Source organism: Abrus precatorius, unplaced genomic scaffold (assembly GCF_003935025.1).
Source record: "Abrus precatorius isolate BTA unplaced genomic scaffold, Abrus_2018 Scaffold6, whole genome shotgun sequence".
In the NCBI taxonomy this organism is placed as follows: domain Eukaryota; kingdom Viridiplantae; phylum Streptophyta; class Magnoliopsida; order Fabales; family Fabaceae; genus Abrus; species Abrus precatorius.
Genome location: NW_020874406.1, coordinates 7048944 through 7067523, shown reverse-complemented (window position 1 = coordinate 7067523; position 18580 = coordinate 7048944). Strand labels below are relative to the sequence as shown.

The following is an 18580-nucleotide window of genomic DNA, read 5'->3' as shown; positions in this document are numbered from 1 at the left end:
TAAAAAAAAAATAATGTTACAAATTATGTAGGTTGTAAGCTTAAGACTATATTAACAGTTCTAATTTGAGTATGGAAATAGCATTGTATAATTTCTAAGTTCAAGGTAAGAATGATAATGGATAACATAAAGTACTCATTCTAATACTCACGTTTTAAAAAATTATTCATTCTTGTCTTTATATTTATTAATTAACAACTTTAATTTTTGTAGCAGTTAGCTTGTTAAATATTTATACCCATTCTCATTATCCATAGTTTAGTTAATTAAAATATAAGAAAAGAAATTAAAATATAATACTTACACTTTCTTACAAATTAATATAAGCATTAATTGAAAACACATTAAATATAGTCCAAAATTACAATAAGCACAAAAACATAAATATAATACAAACTTCCTGTATTAACATATTGAAATAAAATATTATACTATTTATCTAAAACAAACTTTCAATAGAGTTATTTTATTGAATTGAATATTTTGTGCTAGTGCTTCTTAAGGTTTGTTAAAAAATGTTAATTTTTTTAAAAAAAATTGATTCTTTTTTATTTGTCATACTCATATGTACTATTTATCATCTTCTTTAAATATGTAACTTTGATCCCTTTTTTTTTTCTTCAACTTTTTCTCCTTCTTCCTCTTGGAAGACCAAACTCAAATCTAAACCCAAAGGACCAACTGCATCAGTCTAAACCACTATAATGTTGACTCTCAAAGTAATCAAATCCGATTTGAGTATATCTGGCTTCAACTTGTTGGGTCCCTAAGCCAAAAATGAGGCCATAGTCGGTGCTGGTTTGATTTCAATTACACTGCCTTTACAATCAATTGTGGCCACTGGATTTGAAGAGGAAGAGCTGTATATTTTGATGACATTATCCTCGTTAGAGTTGGGAGCACATATAGGAAGAAGATGAATGTCACTGATTAAACTTTCACAGTTAAAATATCATTTGTTTGAATGGGAGAAAGAAAAGGAAAAGAAAAGAAGAAGAGATGGAAGAAAAATGATTAAAGTTGCAAATACGAGAAAGAAGATAAATAATATATGTGACATAATAGAGTAAAAAAAGTTAGGTAACCAAAACAAGTAAAAGAAAAAAGTTGAAGATGAAATTCAAACTTACCTTAAAGGTGTTGGACAAAAATATTAATTTTTCTTAACTTTATTCATTAATCTTTATATTACAAATGAAAGTCTACTATTTGAAAAGTGAAGCCACAAATAAGTTACTCTCTTTCCTATTTTGTTGTATCTTTTAGGATTAAAATTGATTGAAAATAATGTGTAAATATTACACTTTTTTTACTTTAATAATTTTACTTTTTAACCCAAGTATTTGTTAATTTTGTTATAAATTTTAGAGATTAAAATTATTACTTAACTTTCCCTTATTATCTTATACAATTTTTTTATATATATTTTTTTGTAAATACTTATATTTATATTTATAAAAATTATCTTATTTTTTTAAAATTTAAAATTTACTTGTAAGAGACTTATATTTTAAATTTATGGTTATTACTATATATTGTCATTTAATTAAATTTCTTTTTGATACTATCCAATAAAAGTTTTCTTTTAAAATAAATTATATTTTAAAATATTAAATATTTTATTAAATCTTTATAATTTAAATGCATATTATTTATAATTATAGAGTTAAATTAAAAATTTTTAATAAAAAAAATTAAAATTATTTTTAAATTTTTTATTTAAAATAATATATATATTTATTTTAAAATAAAATATCAATGCATTACACGGGCTAATAGACTAGATAGTTATATATTATAAAGTTAAATTAATAGAAATAATAATTATTTTTTACTTTATCTCTGTAATCAAAGTTTCTAAACTTTTACGATCGTTTATTTTTCGTTCTCAAATATTTATATTTTAAGTTTAAAATGAAAAATAAAACTATAATGATAAAATAAAATTTAATTTTAATATTATATAAAATGTGAGAAAATGAATATAATTGTTATTATACTCGTACCCACGCCATATTCTTTTGCAGATATTTATATATGCTGGTACCTAAACTCGTTAAAGCAAATAATTACATAAATTTTTGTCTGAAAACCTAATTATCATAGCTGAGGGTCTTTTTTTTTTTTTTATATGAGAAAAAAATAAGAAAATAATAAAAAAATAGTGTTTTAAAAAAATTACAAAAATATAAAATTTAAAAAAATCAGTGGTAATTTTTTATTTTTAAAGTATTTTATTATTTTTTCAAAAATTGCTAGTAACGATTTATGATTTTCTTAATAATTTTTTGAAAAATCGTCAACCATTTTTAAAACAGTAATTTTTTAAAAAATACCATATTTTGGTATATAATTTTTAAACCTTATAGCTAACGCATTTGTGCAATAATAGGATATAAAAAAATGTATGAACAGAAATAAACAATAACAAAAATTAAAACTGGAAAATGCATACAAACTTTACAATTTACAAACATACAACAAACACTTCAATTGGCAGAAAAAAGAAAGCATAAATATTTTGGAAGCACTCTCTAGCCACCGTTCTAATTCCCCCTCCTAAAACCCACAATAAAATATACAATAGAATCAATATACTAAATGATATACAATTATTTTTTCCCTAAAAGGAAAATATCTGTGAACATTTAACGGACCTAGCAATGGAGAAGAGATTAAGAGCCACAGTCGCTCTTATTTCCTTTCTTATTTTTTGTTGTAAATATTGGTTAAAACAGTGGGTGGAATTGTTATTTATTATATCTGGGTTTTGTGGGGGCATTAGTGGCACCATTACTACTTCCCTTAGCACCATTGTTACTTCCCTTAGCAATGTTCTGCACAAGAGCTTCTCCCATGGTCTCTCCAATGCCCTCAACGAATCCTCCAATGAATTCAATGACGACTTGGGAAGCAACTCTTGCGGCTGCGGCAAGCACGCTTGGTTTCTCGGGGGGTTTGATGCCATTGGCTTGGAGGCCATTCACCTTACTCTTTGCACACACTGCGTGTAAATGGTAATCACACACTGTGCAACGATACACTTTCCCTGACCTCTTCCTATTGCACTCGCGGCAGACCAACGCAGAGTCTGCGGCGGTGGCCGAGGAGGTGGTTGGCAACACCTTTAGGGGGTGAGGATGATTTGGGTACTGTATTTGGGTGTTGAGCATGGCGCAGCAAGGGTGCATTTGAAACGCACATGCAGTGCATAGGAACGCAAAGCCTTTTGTTGGTTTGCCACACACATCGCATTTGGATTTGGCCATCCCACCTTTTGCTGAAATCCACACATAATAATCATTAATGGATATTTACAGCAACAATCAAACAATCAACTATTTTGATGTGTTGTTAGCATATGTGAGGAAATAATAATAACAATAATAGCATAGACACTATAGACACTATACCTGGTTTGGGATGGAACAAGAGAGAGTGTTGTGAGTGGAAGGGGTGGGCCTTGAGAGCAGGAGGAGCCAAGGCACAGAAATCATGCATCTGAAAATCACATTGTTGACAAACAAACCTCTTTCCAGAGCCATACTCCTTGCAGCCAACACAAGTGAAGAGGTCCGGGATATCCACCATTGAGAGAGGGTGCTGTGGGTGGCTGATGTGAAGAATTTCTTCACCAAATATTAGTTGTGGTGAGGTAGGAAATTCCATTCTTGGAGGGGACTTTTTGGTGGCAAAAGTGGAGTATTGATCACTTGGGGCTGTCAATTGGTACTCCATTGTTGGAGATTTTTCAAGCCTGAAGGTTTTTGTTTTGTTAACTTGTTTTAGGCCCTTCATCATCATACTTGATTGCTTCTGTTGCCTTGCTATGCCAACTCTATTTTTGTGGTGTATATAACAAATGTCTACACCTTGTGGAGAATATATATTGGGACACAAAAGTTGCATTACACTATTCATATTTTTCATTATTCAAACACTCGTGGAAATGAAGAGGATGCTATGTGCATTAAGGCATCTTGCATGTGTATGCTACATGAAGGGAATAACTATTACCCTTTTTTGGACATTTGTTTATGATGCTTTGTGCTTCTGCCACCTCGGTGCTACCCTGTAACTTGTCCTCCTCCTTTTGTCTTCCAATCCTTAGGGATCCAAATAATGTCTAATCTTTAATTTTTTTTTTGGTTGAGTAATTAATTGGGATTCATAATTAAGGAAAAAAAAAAAAGACTAACTGGTAACATTCTCTTTTTCAGTTAAGATATATAGATTTTCCTTCTTTTTCTTTGACTGGGATTTTATTCTGAATTTATTTTTTCTAAATCTTTATCACTTTATTTAAATAAAAACAACATCAAACAAAATATTTTAGTTCTTTCCCAGAATATAAGCTAAAATATTAGCCCGTTATCCTACTTTTTAGATTTTTGTCTCCTGATTAATTATATGATGGATAATTATTTGCTACTTTAAGAATATACAGAAATTAAAAAAAAAAATATTCACTTCTTCTATATTTAAAAGATATTGGTAGACAATCAAATTTAAATGCTAAATTAAAATAGGTGCCTAAAATATATATAGAGTAGGTTTTTCTTGATGTTATCATATTCATATTCATAGGGAGTGACTAAAAAAAATGTAAACTTATAGCTTAATTACTGTTAAAGGGGTTCTTTAATGTTCGCCTAAGCTTAAATGTAAGGGTCTATTTGGTGACTATAAAATTGGAGCTATAGTTTTGAATTGTAATCCAATTTTAATTTTATCAAAACTAGATTTGATTTTAAATTATAATTTTTATATTTGAGTTGTGTAAAAAATTAAAATGTAAGATTATCATTTTAAGTTGAGTAATTAATTTCATATATCTAGTTAATTATTTTAGGGATAGTCATAATTGAGTGTGAGTAAAAAAAATTAATCTATATATGACAATGGGTAGAGAATGGTGGAGTTGGTGAGGTAAAAAAAGACAATAATATTGATAGTGATAATTGATAATGATAGTAAAAGTAACAATGATGATAATCAATGATTGTGGGGTGACAAGGGTAACAAAATTGACAATAATAAGAATAATCATAGAAGATAGTTGTGGTGTGAATTAATTGTTATGATTAGGACTAATAATATTGGTTACCATAGTAAGAGCAATGATAGTGGGAGGAGGAAGGCGTGATGGTAAACAAATTGATGAAATCATTAACAACAAAATTAATAATGTGTGAATGTAACAGCAACAATGACTAAAGTAGTACGAAGGAAAACAGTTACATAGTATAACTGATATTTTTTTAGACTTTCAAATTTTGAAGTTACTCTTAAGGTTAATTGATATTTTTTAGTTAGGTTACATATATCTTCTACAAGAAATAATCTTATTCAAGTAAGGTTAGATAGTAGAGGGAGTAATAGTTGATGGAATGATAATATTAATGACAACAATTGGTGATATGTATAAATATAATAGTGACAGTAACTAAAATTGTATCAATGGAGAACTATTACATGATCGTAGTGATGTTAGAAATTATAATTCAAAATTTAAAGATTAGAATTGAATAACGTTAATTCTACTTACATTGAACTTCTATGAGATTAGACTTTAGAATTGTAATATTAATTTTTAATAGACTTTTAAATGTTTTAGTTATAACTCTAAAGTTTAATTATAAATTTCTTTTTTCTTCTAAGCTACATTATCTTTTACAAAAGCAATTCTATTTAAGATAAGTAAAACCACTATAAGTGATATAATTTCTTTCAAGTATTTTATAAAATTTTATTAATTGAAACTCAAATTTAAAATTACAGATTAAATTAAAACAATCCCACGTCCATGTGCTTAATTGAAATTTAATTTCTTAATCTTTAGCCAATTCTTTATATCAACGAACCGTAAGAGAATTTCATCTTTAGATAAATATTAAATATTTATGAGTAGAATTAATTTGAACATTCAAATAAAAATTAACTTTTTGGTGCTACCATAAAATTTTAAACTTAAAATATGTATAAGACATAAAATTAATTATCATAACTGTTAACCACAAGTGAAATGTGGTATTTTAATAAAAATATCGTAATAGATATTTTCATTGTTAACAATGAGGACTTCATTTTATTAAAAAGAAATACATAAAATAAATAATAATTTTTAAATTAAATAGAAAATTACATATACAAATTTATTTAAATCAAGATATATAATCTATATATTTACGAATTTAATATATTGTATTAAATTTAAAATGTGAACACAATATTTGAGAAGAATTAAAAATATAACATATTTAATGTATGAGAAAATATGCGAAGTAGGAAAAAGCAAATTTTAAAAATTTCTGGTTCAAAGTGAATAATTATCTTTTATTGTAAGAAAAGATCAATCTCATACTTAATATACATTGTTTCCTTTCCAATCCAAAACGCGTATTTTTTTTTCCTGTGCTGAAGCAAGCTTTTTAACATTGGATGAACCAAACATCACAATCAACATCATCATCCATTCACCTTAAAACATAAGAAGGCATGCATGAGGGGGTAACTGATTATGTGTGTCTTGTTCATACAAGAAAGACACGTAGTAAAATGGAACCAAATTTCTAGCTAAGTGTATCATAGGGCTATATATGTTTCTTGGAAAGCCAGCACTAGAATAATTTAATAGGGCCCAACATTTAGTTTTGATTCCAAATGGGACCAATGAGTTGAGATTTCTGCGAAGTTGAAGTTAAATGAAATGAAATGCGATTCCCTGCCACCAAAGTCAAGGTTTTCTTTAGGGCAATAAAATGGTGTATTTGCTTTGGGATAAAATTAGGCATTTTAGAAAACTGAATTCCTCTGATTCATTCAAGAAATGTGGATTTGCATTCTATACTATTTTATGTAGTTTGTTTTCTGAGTTGTGAACCATGTATTTCACGAATTATTAGATGCCTCTTTCACTCACTTGACTAAGTGTCATTGAAATGATTCCCAATTATTACTAGTTTGTGTGTTGCAAGTGATTCCCATTCATATTATTCCTACATTTTTGCTTTATCACGTTTTGGCTTCGAGAAATCCACAAGCCACACAGCAAAAAGGAAAATTAAGATACGTATTCGTTATTCCTATCTTTAATCTTTAAGACTTTAAGCACCTCAAAATCTTTTCCACCATTTTTCTAAATTATAATTTAAAATTTTGTTGTCACTTTTTGTTATATATAGTTAAGACTTACCCAACAAATAAACTAATGGAGGAAAAGAAAATTCGTTACCTAACCCAGCCTATGTTTCTTTATCAGATAAATCTTTTAAGTAGATATTTCAAACGTTTGTGTTGTGCTAATAAATTCAAAGATGAAGAATTCATTGTATAATAAAGAGAAGAAGATGCAGGTTGCAAAGCAAAGAGATACCAACATGTCAATTTTCTTTAGCCCAACCTAGATTCTTCTACCTTATATATCTTACCAGTTACCAACATGTCAATTTTCTTTTACCATAAATTGTAGTTTGTTTATTAGATTTTGAAGCATTTTAGAACAAGTCACAGAATCAATTGTGCTGTAGTTGGGTACTCTTAATCACTGTAAGACATATGTGGAACCATAAAAGACGTATGGCTGACAAGAAAGAACTTGAAAACCATAGAAGACAAAACAATAAAAAAAATGATGTACTGGTAAAAATGTGACATCCTTTTTGGTGTTTTTAGTTTATAGAATATAATATTTAAACATCTTTTTACTATTGTAATTATAGTTAAGTTTATTTATTTTTATCAAATTTAATATAAAAATTCAAATAGCAATAAAATTACTATAAAAAATAAGAAAAAAATAATGACAAAATTAACATTTTGTTTTTTTATTTGTGACTGAATTTTTAATCACTAATTTAGTTTCAAAATAATTTATATTTAAATGGCATTTTTTTGTTTTTATTAACAAATGAATTTAACATTTGCTTTTGACTTATTTAGTGATTGATAGTTAATTAACATACCCAAATAGAAGCAAATAAATATTTTAGTAACTGAAATAGAGATCAATTATTTGCTGAAAAAATAAACAAAAATTTGGTCGTTAGTTTGATGTTTTAAAAAAATTAACTATTAATTTTGGGTCTATTCGTGGTATGCATATATTTAATTTTTTTTTTTATCGACCAATTTCACCAATCGTTAAATAACTTTTATTTAAATGACACTAATTTTGTGATAAATAAAAAGTTGAATTTTTTTTATCAAATATAATTTTAATAATTTATGATATTTAAAATAATATTAGGATTGTATTAGATATTTTTTTAAACTTTTTTATTTTAAATATAAGTGTAAGTATAATCATATGACAAAGATGAAAAAAAAATAATATTTGAAATAAAATAATTATAATTTTTAATATATTATGATAAGTTAGAAAATTTAAAGAATGTCAAAATTACATTAATCTAATACTTGATAAATATGATTAACTAAAACCTACTAATGTGATCAATGATAGGCTAATTAGCTTATAATCTTTAAATATAGATTATAAATTACTCTCAATTTGAGAAATAAAAAATATTTCCAAACTATCTTATTTTTTTTATATATTTTTATATTTATAAAAATATGAAAAAAATAATAACACTCAGAATAAATAGTTTTAAATATAGTTCTAATTTTAGAAATATTATAATATTAAAGCATATCATTCAATAAATTAAATTATTAAAAGTTAATTAATATCATTAACTATTAGTTTATTAACTTATTTTGATTAAAATAATAAATTTTAAATTAAAAAAATATCTTTAATTTGGAAGAAGAAATTAAAAACCTAGACTACCTTTCATGTATATTTAAAGATTTGTTAGGCATCGTGGTAATTATTTATTTATTTTTTGTTTTAGTTTAGTACATATATATTTAATTTAGATTCTTGGGATAATTATAAGCATGTATTATTTCATCTAAATTGCAAAAAGAAAATTATAAGCATGTATTGACTAATTTATTGAGCGATTTTTTTTTCCATAAATTTTTATTCACTAATTAATTATTTTTTCAATTGTGATAATATTGTGTGATTTATATAGTTGTCTTGAAATAAAATTTAATTATTATTTTGTTTGTTGTTGTAAATATAGTTAAATTTAGTTTTAATTCTTGAAACTTTATTTTATTGATTTTGGTGCTCACATTTAACTTTTTAAAAAATAATTTATATCTCCATTTATTGAAGACGTGTCATTTCTTATTAACATATCATGCTTAAAATAATTACTCACGCAACATATTTAAATATGTGGCCAAATCAACATTAGATGGGGAGACAAATTATTTTTAAAATTTTAAAATTTAGAAGTAGTAAAACTAATTAAAAAATTAAAAAAGAGTGAGAAAAAATTTAACTATATTTACATGTAATAGAAACATATTTTTGCCTTTCCTTTTTTATCCTTTCCTAAACCAAATGATATGGTTTGTACGAGAGTGGGTGTGAAGGTTGGATTAGAATATGGGCGAACAAGGAATACGATGCTTACTTGACTTATATGTAATCACTAATCTAACTTAAGAAATTTTGTTTGTTTGCTTATTCTTTTTTGGGGTTATATAAAATGTTAATCTTGTGAATAAGAAAAGATAGCATCATCTCCTTGACCATCCCTTACTTGCTTCGTTTTTTTTTTTTTTTTTTTTTTTAATATAGTGCTTTAAATACTAAAATAAAATAATTTTTTATTCAAACAAATCGAATTATTTTTATTTTTAAAGGGTCTTTAGAATAATACTAACAACCTATCCTTTGACATACATTTTTTTAATATTCGCTTTATTATTAATTAAAACTTATTTAAAATTATAAAAATTATGTAATCTAACCCTTTTTCAGTCTTAAATTAATAATTTTTAATAAATTTCAATAAATAGTAGAATATATGTTAAAAAAGATATCATTAGCATTATTTAATTATTAAATTTTTTAACAGCATTTAAAGCTTAAGCCTCAAGAATGAATAAACTAATATTATAAGTATATAAAAGTTCTTTCCATGACAGTTAACCTTGCCATACTATGATATTATTATTAGTTTAGTAAGATTGACTATATGACTCATACAGTATTATTAAACTCATTAAAAAAATTATATTTTTAAAAATATTATTTATCAATTAATATCTTTATTTTAATAAATTCTTCAAGTGTTTTTTTGAAATTTTCTCTTTACTCTTTTTATTAAGTTAAGTAATTATTTATTTCATTGTTTTCTTTGCACATATATTTGAGATAATTTTCAAATAAGTTTATCTATTTTAATGAAAAATACTTTTGATTCAGATAATTTTTGAATATTAAGAGTCAATATACTTGATACTTTCTTAATTGATGTCTACAATTTTCTTTTTGGGTTAAATGAATCTAATTTTCTAACACTTTGCTCAAAATGCTTTTAAAAGTAGTCTTTACAAACTTGTTGAAACTAATGAAATGAAAAGAGATTCTTCAAGTAAAAACACACATACAAGAATATAATAAATTCACAACACAAATTAGTTTGAGGACGAAGAAGCATGAATTAACTATAAATTTTAAAGCGCACGCGCGTACAGTGGACACACAAATGGGAATTGAAAAGTGCAAGAAAAATTTATGTTGATCAGGACGCACTGATCCATTATAAATATAAGGTTACAGAGGATTATAACCCAATTTCTTTTTACAAGAGACTTATTTTTAAAAGATGAAGGATATGATTTATATAAAAGAGTTATATTAAATTAAAGATTATATTTTTTAAGAAAAAAATACTCATTTTTATTAATTAATAATTTTTAGATATTTGCTATGATAACTATAAACTTTATATTCTCTTTAGATTAATAGCTGTGATTTCTTTAATTTCTTAAAAAAAAGAGAAGTCTTTTTTAACTAAACCGTTAACTCTATTTCACGTGTAAAAAAAATACTAAACACTTTCTATTACAAATATACCATAAATTTTACCTATTTTTCAATTTCCTCCTAGTGCAAGTATGATAATTTTCAGTTTAGTCTTCACATGATAAATATTTTTAATTTAATCCCTAAGCGCGAAATCATTCTCACAATAACTTTAAATTGAATAAAGTGGTTACTGTTATCGTGTTCCATTGCAAAATTTTCAGTTTGGATTTGCACAGATCAAATGCGAAGAACAAAAAATTAGGAGTTTCGGAAAATAGGAAAGCTTGAGTATTGAATATATTTTTGGATTTGTGTCTCTTTCTATCAATTTTGTTCGATTGGAACCACTTGTCTTTACTTCAATTATAGTGTCTCAAGTAAGCTTTCTTGACCATTTATCTCGAATTGTTATTTTGGATATGCAATTAAATGGATTTGAGGAAAAGGATCGATGAACGATTAATAGACATTTTCTATCTTGGTTTGAATTAGTGTCTTCGTTTTGAATTTGAAAATAACTAATGAACTTGATATCAACTTTCTTGAGATCAAATGTATTATAGATAATTGATTTCCGAATTTGTTAAGGAGTTGACATAATATTAAAATAATTATTATCAGAGTAAGAGAAGAAATCTCAGTCAAATATTTTCACCAAGTGAGAGATGGTAGCGTACATGAACAGCTGATTAAAATTATAATTAACAAAATTAAATTAGGTACTCCCTATAATTATATATTTTAAATTAACTATTCTCAGGCTCTCACTAAATATGACCCATATACAATCTTGACGACACACGCATATAGAGTTAGGATCATTATACTATGTGTTAAACTTAGTCAAATGACATGTAGATTTAATATTTTTCTTATTGAAAATGAATTTTATTTTTTTTCATTCAGTCGTTAATTCCTACATTCCTTATTCACATTTAGTTTCTGCCTTATAGACGAACAGTCGCAATGGAGGAAAAATTGTCAAAAACGAATTTTTTTCTCTGAATTGAAACTAAAAATCTGGAATACAAAATAATTACACACTTGGATTGTGTTTGTGCCAGAGAATTTTAGAATTCTCAGAAAATGTAAAACACACACAACATACACAGATAGTCAAGTTTCTATTTTTATTTTCATATATAATATCTCATATTATAATATAATATCTAATATTTTAAAATAAAAATTATTTTATTTTTATTTATTTATCATTTTTTGGTGATCAAAACTATTTTTATTCATAAATATTCTCTAACTAAAATATTTTTAGACATAAAATACACATTCAAAGTAAACTTATCATTTACTTATTTATTCATTTTACTATTATTATTATTATTAATATTTTGCAAGTTGTGTGATAATCCTTTACAACAAACCATTATATATGACAATACTTTAAAAATTCTTAGTTTCACTAAAAAAATACTAATGAGCAATAATACTTCAAAATTACATATTGAAGAATTGTATAATATAATGTATCAAGAATGGTCCTCCAGTAGGGGAATTGGCATATCCAAATATATGGCAGTAGTGTGACATATATGACTTTTGAATTGCACATAATTGTAAAATCTAGATGGGTCAATGCTATATGTTTAAGTTTTGTTCAAGTACCCCCATAGATCACGTGCTTTCGCCACTCAAGACATCTAATTGAGGATGAATTTACAAGAAATGAGAATGATGTGTTGGAGCAAATAAAAAGAGACATGAAAAAGAGATTAAAAATGACAAACAAAGGAGGAGAGGGAAGGGAGCCCTGTTAAAAGGAGGGGAAAACAACTCAGAAGAAGGAGGAGAAATAAAAATTGAAAGTTGCAGATTTCAGCTGTAACATCCTGATTTTTACTCCCTCAATGTTCATGTGCATTCTCACGATTTCATCTCTTTCAGAAGTAATTCAATGTATTTTACAAAATTGCAAGATTTTGGTTAAAGAAGTTTTGAAATAAAAGTATTTATTTTTGAAAGATGAAAGTTTCTAATACTTTGAATTATTTACAATCCCTTAAGTATAATTAATTTTTAAATCCCTTAATTGATTTTGAATTATTCCAATGACAAAGATTATTTCCAAAACTTTAGCTACCATGCAAGAATATAAGCATATTTCTCTTATCTACTTCAAGTCATTGCCTAAAAAACTAGACACAAAAGTATGTAGGCTACCATGCAAGAATAGAAGCATATTTCTCTTCTACTTCAAATCATTGCCTAAAAAACTAGACACAAAAGTACGTAGGCAAAGTCCACCAACTCCCAATCTATTCAAATTGAATACAAATGTAATAGAGTCATTTACGTACTGATAGGATTTAGAAATTGTTATAAGAGATGTTGTAGAGTTGGTTATTGCTATAACCACATGGAGAGTTAAGGGACCACCAAACACAATGGTAGTAGAGGCTTTGAGTTTATGATTGGGCCTTCTATTTGCCTTAGACCTTGCATTATTTACCATTATTGTTGAGTCTAACTATCGAAACTTGGTATATGCTTTAAAAGACCCATTAAGACATAATTTAGAATTGTCATAATTTAAGCAATTTTGTTATTTTAACACCTGAACCATATGTCTCGCATAAACATCGTATGTAAATGCTACCAATCGCACTAGATGAAAAATTGGAATGACCACACCCTAGTTAAGTCCAAAAACTTGATTCTCTTTGCTCTTATGTGCTCTCTCTTCTTTTCACTTTACTCTCACTTAATACTATTTCCCTCCTTCTATCCTCTGTTTCGAGCCTCCTTATCAATATTGAAGTTCCTCCACTTGTCTTTACTTCAATTATAGTGTCTCAAGTAAGCTTTCTTGACCATTTATCTCGAATTGTTATTTTGGATATGCAATTAAATGGGTTTGAGGAAAAGGATCGATGAACGATTAATGGACATTTTCCATCTTGGTTTGAATTACGTGTCTTCGTTTTGAATTTGAAAATAACTAATGAACTTGATATCAACTTTCTTGAGATCAAATGTATTATAGATAATTGATTTCCAAATTTGTTAAGGAGTTGACATAATATTAAAATAATTATTATCAGAGTAAGAGAAGAAATCTCAGTCAAATATTTTCACCAAGTGAGAGATGGTAGCGTACATGAACAGCTGATTAAAATTATAATTAACAAAATTAAATTAGGTACTCCCTATAATTATATATTTTAAATTAACTATTCTCAGGCTCTCACTAAATATGTCCCATATACAATCTTGACGACACACGCATATAGAGTTAGGATCATTATACTATGTGTTAAACTTAGTCAAATGACATGCAGATTTAATATTTTTCTTATTGAAAATGAATTTTATTTTTTTTCATTCAGTCGTTAATTCCTACATTCCTTATTCACATTTAGTTTCTGCCTTATAGACGAACAGTTCACAATGGAGGAAAAATTGTCAAAAACGAATTTTTTTCTCTGAATTGAAACTAAAAATCTGGAATACAAAATAATTACACACTTGGATTGTGTTTGTGCCAGAGAATTTTAGAATTCTCAGAAAATGTAAAACACACACAACATACACAGATAGTCAAGTTTCTATTTTTATTTTCATATATAATATCTTATATTATAATATAATATCTAATATTTTAAAATAAAAAATTATTTTATTTTTATTTATTTATCATTTTTTGGTGATCAAAACTACTTTTATTCATAAATATTCTCTAACTAAAATATTTTTAGACAAAATGCACATTCAAAGTAAACTTATCATTTACTTATTTATTCATTTTACTATTATTATTATTATTATTAATATTTTGCAAGTTGTGTGATAATCCTTTACAACAAACCATTATATATGACAATACTTTAAAAATTCTTAGTTTCACTAAAAAAATACTAATGAGCAATAATACTTCAAAATTACATATTGAAGAATTGTATAATTTAATGTATCAAGAATGGTCCTCCAGTAGGGAAATTGACATATCCAAATATATGGCAGTAGTGTGACATATATGACTTTTGAATTGCACATAATTGTAAAATCTAGATGGGTCAATGCTATATGTTTAAGTTTTGTTCAAGTACCCCCATAGATCACGTGCTTTCGCCACTCAAGACATCTAATTGAGGATGAATTTACAAGAAATGAGAATGATGTGTTGGAGCAAATAAAAAAAGACATGAAAAAGAGATTAAAAATAACAAAGGAGGAGAGGGAAGGGAGCCTCGTTAAAAGGAGGGGAAAACAACTCAGAAGAAGGAGGAGAAATAAAAATTGAAAGTTTTAGATTTCAGCTGTAACATCCTGATTTTTACTCCCTCAATGTTCATGTGCATTCTCACGATTTCATCTCTTTCAGAAGTAATTCAATGTATTTTACAAAATTTCAAGATTTTGTTTAAAGAAGTTTTGAAATAAAAGTATTTATTTTTTAAAGATGAAAGTTTCTAATACTTTGAATTATTTACAATCCCTTAAGTATAATTGATTTTTAAATCTCTTACACACCAACAAAGGTGGTGTATTGGTGGATAGGCTAGTCTTAAACATTTGGAGGACCTAAGTTCAAAACCTATTAAGTCAAATTTTGATTTCAGATTTTTAAAGTACAACAGAGGAAGCTTGGTTGGAGATTTCTTGCATATCAAGTTCCTTAAGTTTCACTTTTTTATTCCTAGATGTGTATGTTTTTTGTCTGATCTTATTTCCCTTTTCTTCAATCTAATCAATTTATGAATGCAGTAGCGCTAGCCACATAACTCATAATCTGTAATAGTTAAATGTCAATGTGTTATGCTGTACTAGTCTATATATATATATATATATATATATATATATATATTACCCAAATTGGAAGAATAATCATTATAAACAGAGGTCAAAAGAAATGGAAAACAACAACCTTTCTAATGACACAACAAACAAAATCAATATTCTACCAAAAAAAACAAGGATATATGTTGTCATCTCTTATAAAAAAAATGTTGTAAGAATAGTAAATTAGCCTAATCCTTAAGTCATGATAATTAGGACTGAAGTGAATCATCTGTTGTACTTAGAAACAAAAACACCCCAAATATCTCTCAGGTAATTACCATAATTTTAATCTTAATCCACCACTTTCTAGCATCATAAATCTTCCTTTGAAAAACATAATAAATGCTAAAAAAATGGGAGCATCAGCTAGTAAATGACAACAAATCAAGAAATAAGGTTGATGTTAATGATAATCAAAGATGTCTCAAATGTAAAGATCAATACAACGAATATTTCTAGCCACCATCACAAAAAAATTTATAAAAATGGAGTAGGATGAACTACTTGAACGTGAAGAAACATGGTGGGCACAAAGATCTAAAGCTCTATTGTAACACCCCGGATTTTGTATGTATATATATATATATATATTATTTTATTAATATAAATATATGTGGATTGCTATATGTTGTTGTGTTTGATTTATATGATGATGATGTAAATACATGTGTAGAAATATATATGGATAAATCCGTGAGTATAAGTGTATTTGTTGGTTTGTGGTTGAATTGAATTGTTGAGTATGTTAGAAATTGATTGAAAATTTGGCTAAGTGTGTAATGCAGGGGTGTTCTTATTGTAGCAAGAAGGTCCTGAGCAAGTTGGGTGATTCTGTTACGTTCTTCCTGTAGCGAGAAGGAAACAAAGAGGGGTGTAATTCTTGGTGCAATCTTGCTGTAGTGAGATTCTGCAGAAACTAAAGTGCAGTTTGCAGTGAAAATATCTTGCTGTAGTGAGAGAGGTCCCCTCGCTGCAGCGAAAATATCTCGCTGTAGCGAGAGTGTTGCGACCATAAAGATATTTAAGAGTTTTAGAGTTTGGGAAACACATTCCCACTCTTTTCTCTTTATCTTTCTTCCGATTCTTTGTATTCCCAACCCGTTCTTACCAATTAAATTGCCTCTGAAGTCGTTTGTGAGTTGGATTGAAGGTTGAAATTGTGTTTGGGACGCTTGGAGGATGAAACTCGTGTGAGCAACACATTCTATGTATTGCAATGTGGTTAGGATAAAATGTAGGGATAGATGTGTGTTGATGTACATTTTGTGTTGAATATGATTTGTGAGGAAATGTGATGGAATTGTGTGGTTGGCTACAATGTGGTTGATGTTGAATAGTGCATGTGTTGAGAATGGTTTGATTGTACTCAGAAACGTGTTGGAAATTTTGTGTGTTTGAATGTTATGCGATTGAATATGGGCATACGTGCTCTGTATGAAAGTGAATATTGGGATGTGATTGAGATTGTGGATGAAATTATGTGTTAGCATGCCATCCCTTGATGTTGAATAATTTGAATGGTTGGAAATGTGTGTGAATGGCATGTTAGATGTGATTGTGAATGTGTTTGAATATGTCGAAAGCTATGAATGGTTCAATGATACACTAGGGGTGTAGAAGATGGGGGCGGTAGAAATATCAGGAGAAAGAGAGGGTGGTGGTGACACAATAGTGAGTGTGGGTGCACCACAGGCCACATACTCTCCTCCTGACTTGGCCTCTGACTAATACCTTTGGTAAAGGGCCCGTGATCGCACACGTTGTATTCGTGAGGCGGGAGTTATCTGGCGACCATCCATGGTGTGAAATTGAGTAAGTCCCTAAGGTTGATGGCATCAGGAACTTGTGATCATAGTGCCATAGTCAGCATGGCTACATGTAGTAAGCGTACGTGTGTTTGGTTTGTTTGATGGTGCAGTGAGTGCACCTGTGTATGATTGAGAATGGACTATTGCAATTGTTTCTTAATGTTTGTTAATGAATGATTTAAAATATGTTAGAAAATGTATAGAATAGGCAAGGTGAGACTTTATGCTTGTTTATGTGTGTATGATAGTGTAAAGAACTCACCTTATATTTTTTTTAAGGTGACCAAGACAATCAACACCGGGCTCAGTGAAGGGATGGATGGAACTGCTATAGGACTTAGAGTATTTATTTTGAATCTGAAATGTATTAATTAAGTCCTGTAGTGATTATTTGATTCAAATTCTAATTCATCCTTATTTTGAAATATTTTATTGAATTATGCATTAGGAACCATTTGAATGAAAATTTTTATTATTCCTATTTTGCAAAATTTATTTATTTTAGAAATTAAATTCAAAGTGTTACATATATGGTTGTAACAATGTGACAAAAGTTTAAAATGTTTTCATCAAAAGGCATCCCAAAGAAGGAAAAAGAACTAGACTGACATTATCAGAGACGACCATGGCACCACCCATGTAAATAAAGATCAAATAACTATAGTTATCACTAACATTTTTTAAAGACTTGTTCACCACTACCAAGCCTGTAACACCCTGAGTTTTGTAAATTGTTGATTATTAATATAAATACACGAGTTATTGTTTGAATGTGTATTTGATGTATATGTGAATATGAGTATGACTGTGAATACTGATTTTGTGATGAGTTAGTTGTGAATATGATTACAAAGATAGTCGTAAAGTGTGGTTGAAATGTGATGTGAACTTGTAATTGGGCTGAAATTGTTTGAAATATAGACTAAGTGTGCAATGCGAGGGTATTCTCGCTAAAGCGAGAAGACCTTGGGTGAGTTAGGTGATTTTGTTGCGTTCTCACTGCAGCAAGAGGCTCCTCGCTATAGCGAGAAGACAATAGAGAGGGGTGCATTTATGGGTTCAGTCTCACTGTAGTGAG

At 27.6% G+C, this 18580-nt stretch overlaps 1 protein-coding gene across 1 annotated transcript; it reads right to left on the bottom strand.

The window, feature by feature from the left end:
- Positions 1–2750: 2750 nt before the first annotated feature.
- On the bottom strand, positions 2751–3805 carry LOC113870086. Its single transcript, XM_027506684.1, has 2 exons — positions 3414–3805; positions 2751–3280 (listed from the first exon to the last, which is right to left on the bottom strand). Exons 1-2 carry the CDS (start codon positions 3802–3804, stop codon positions 2751–2753), a joined length of 921 nt encoding a protein of 306 aa, XP_027362485.1. The 5' UTR covers position 3805.
- Positions 3806–18580: the final 14775 nt, after the last annotated feature.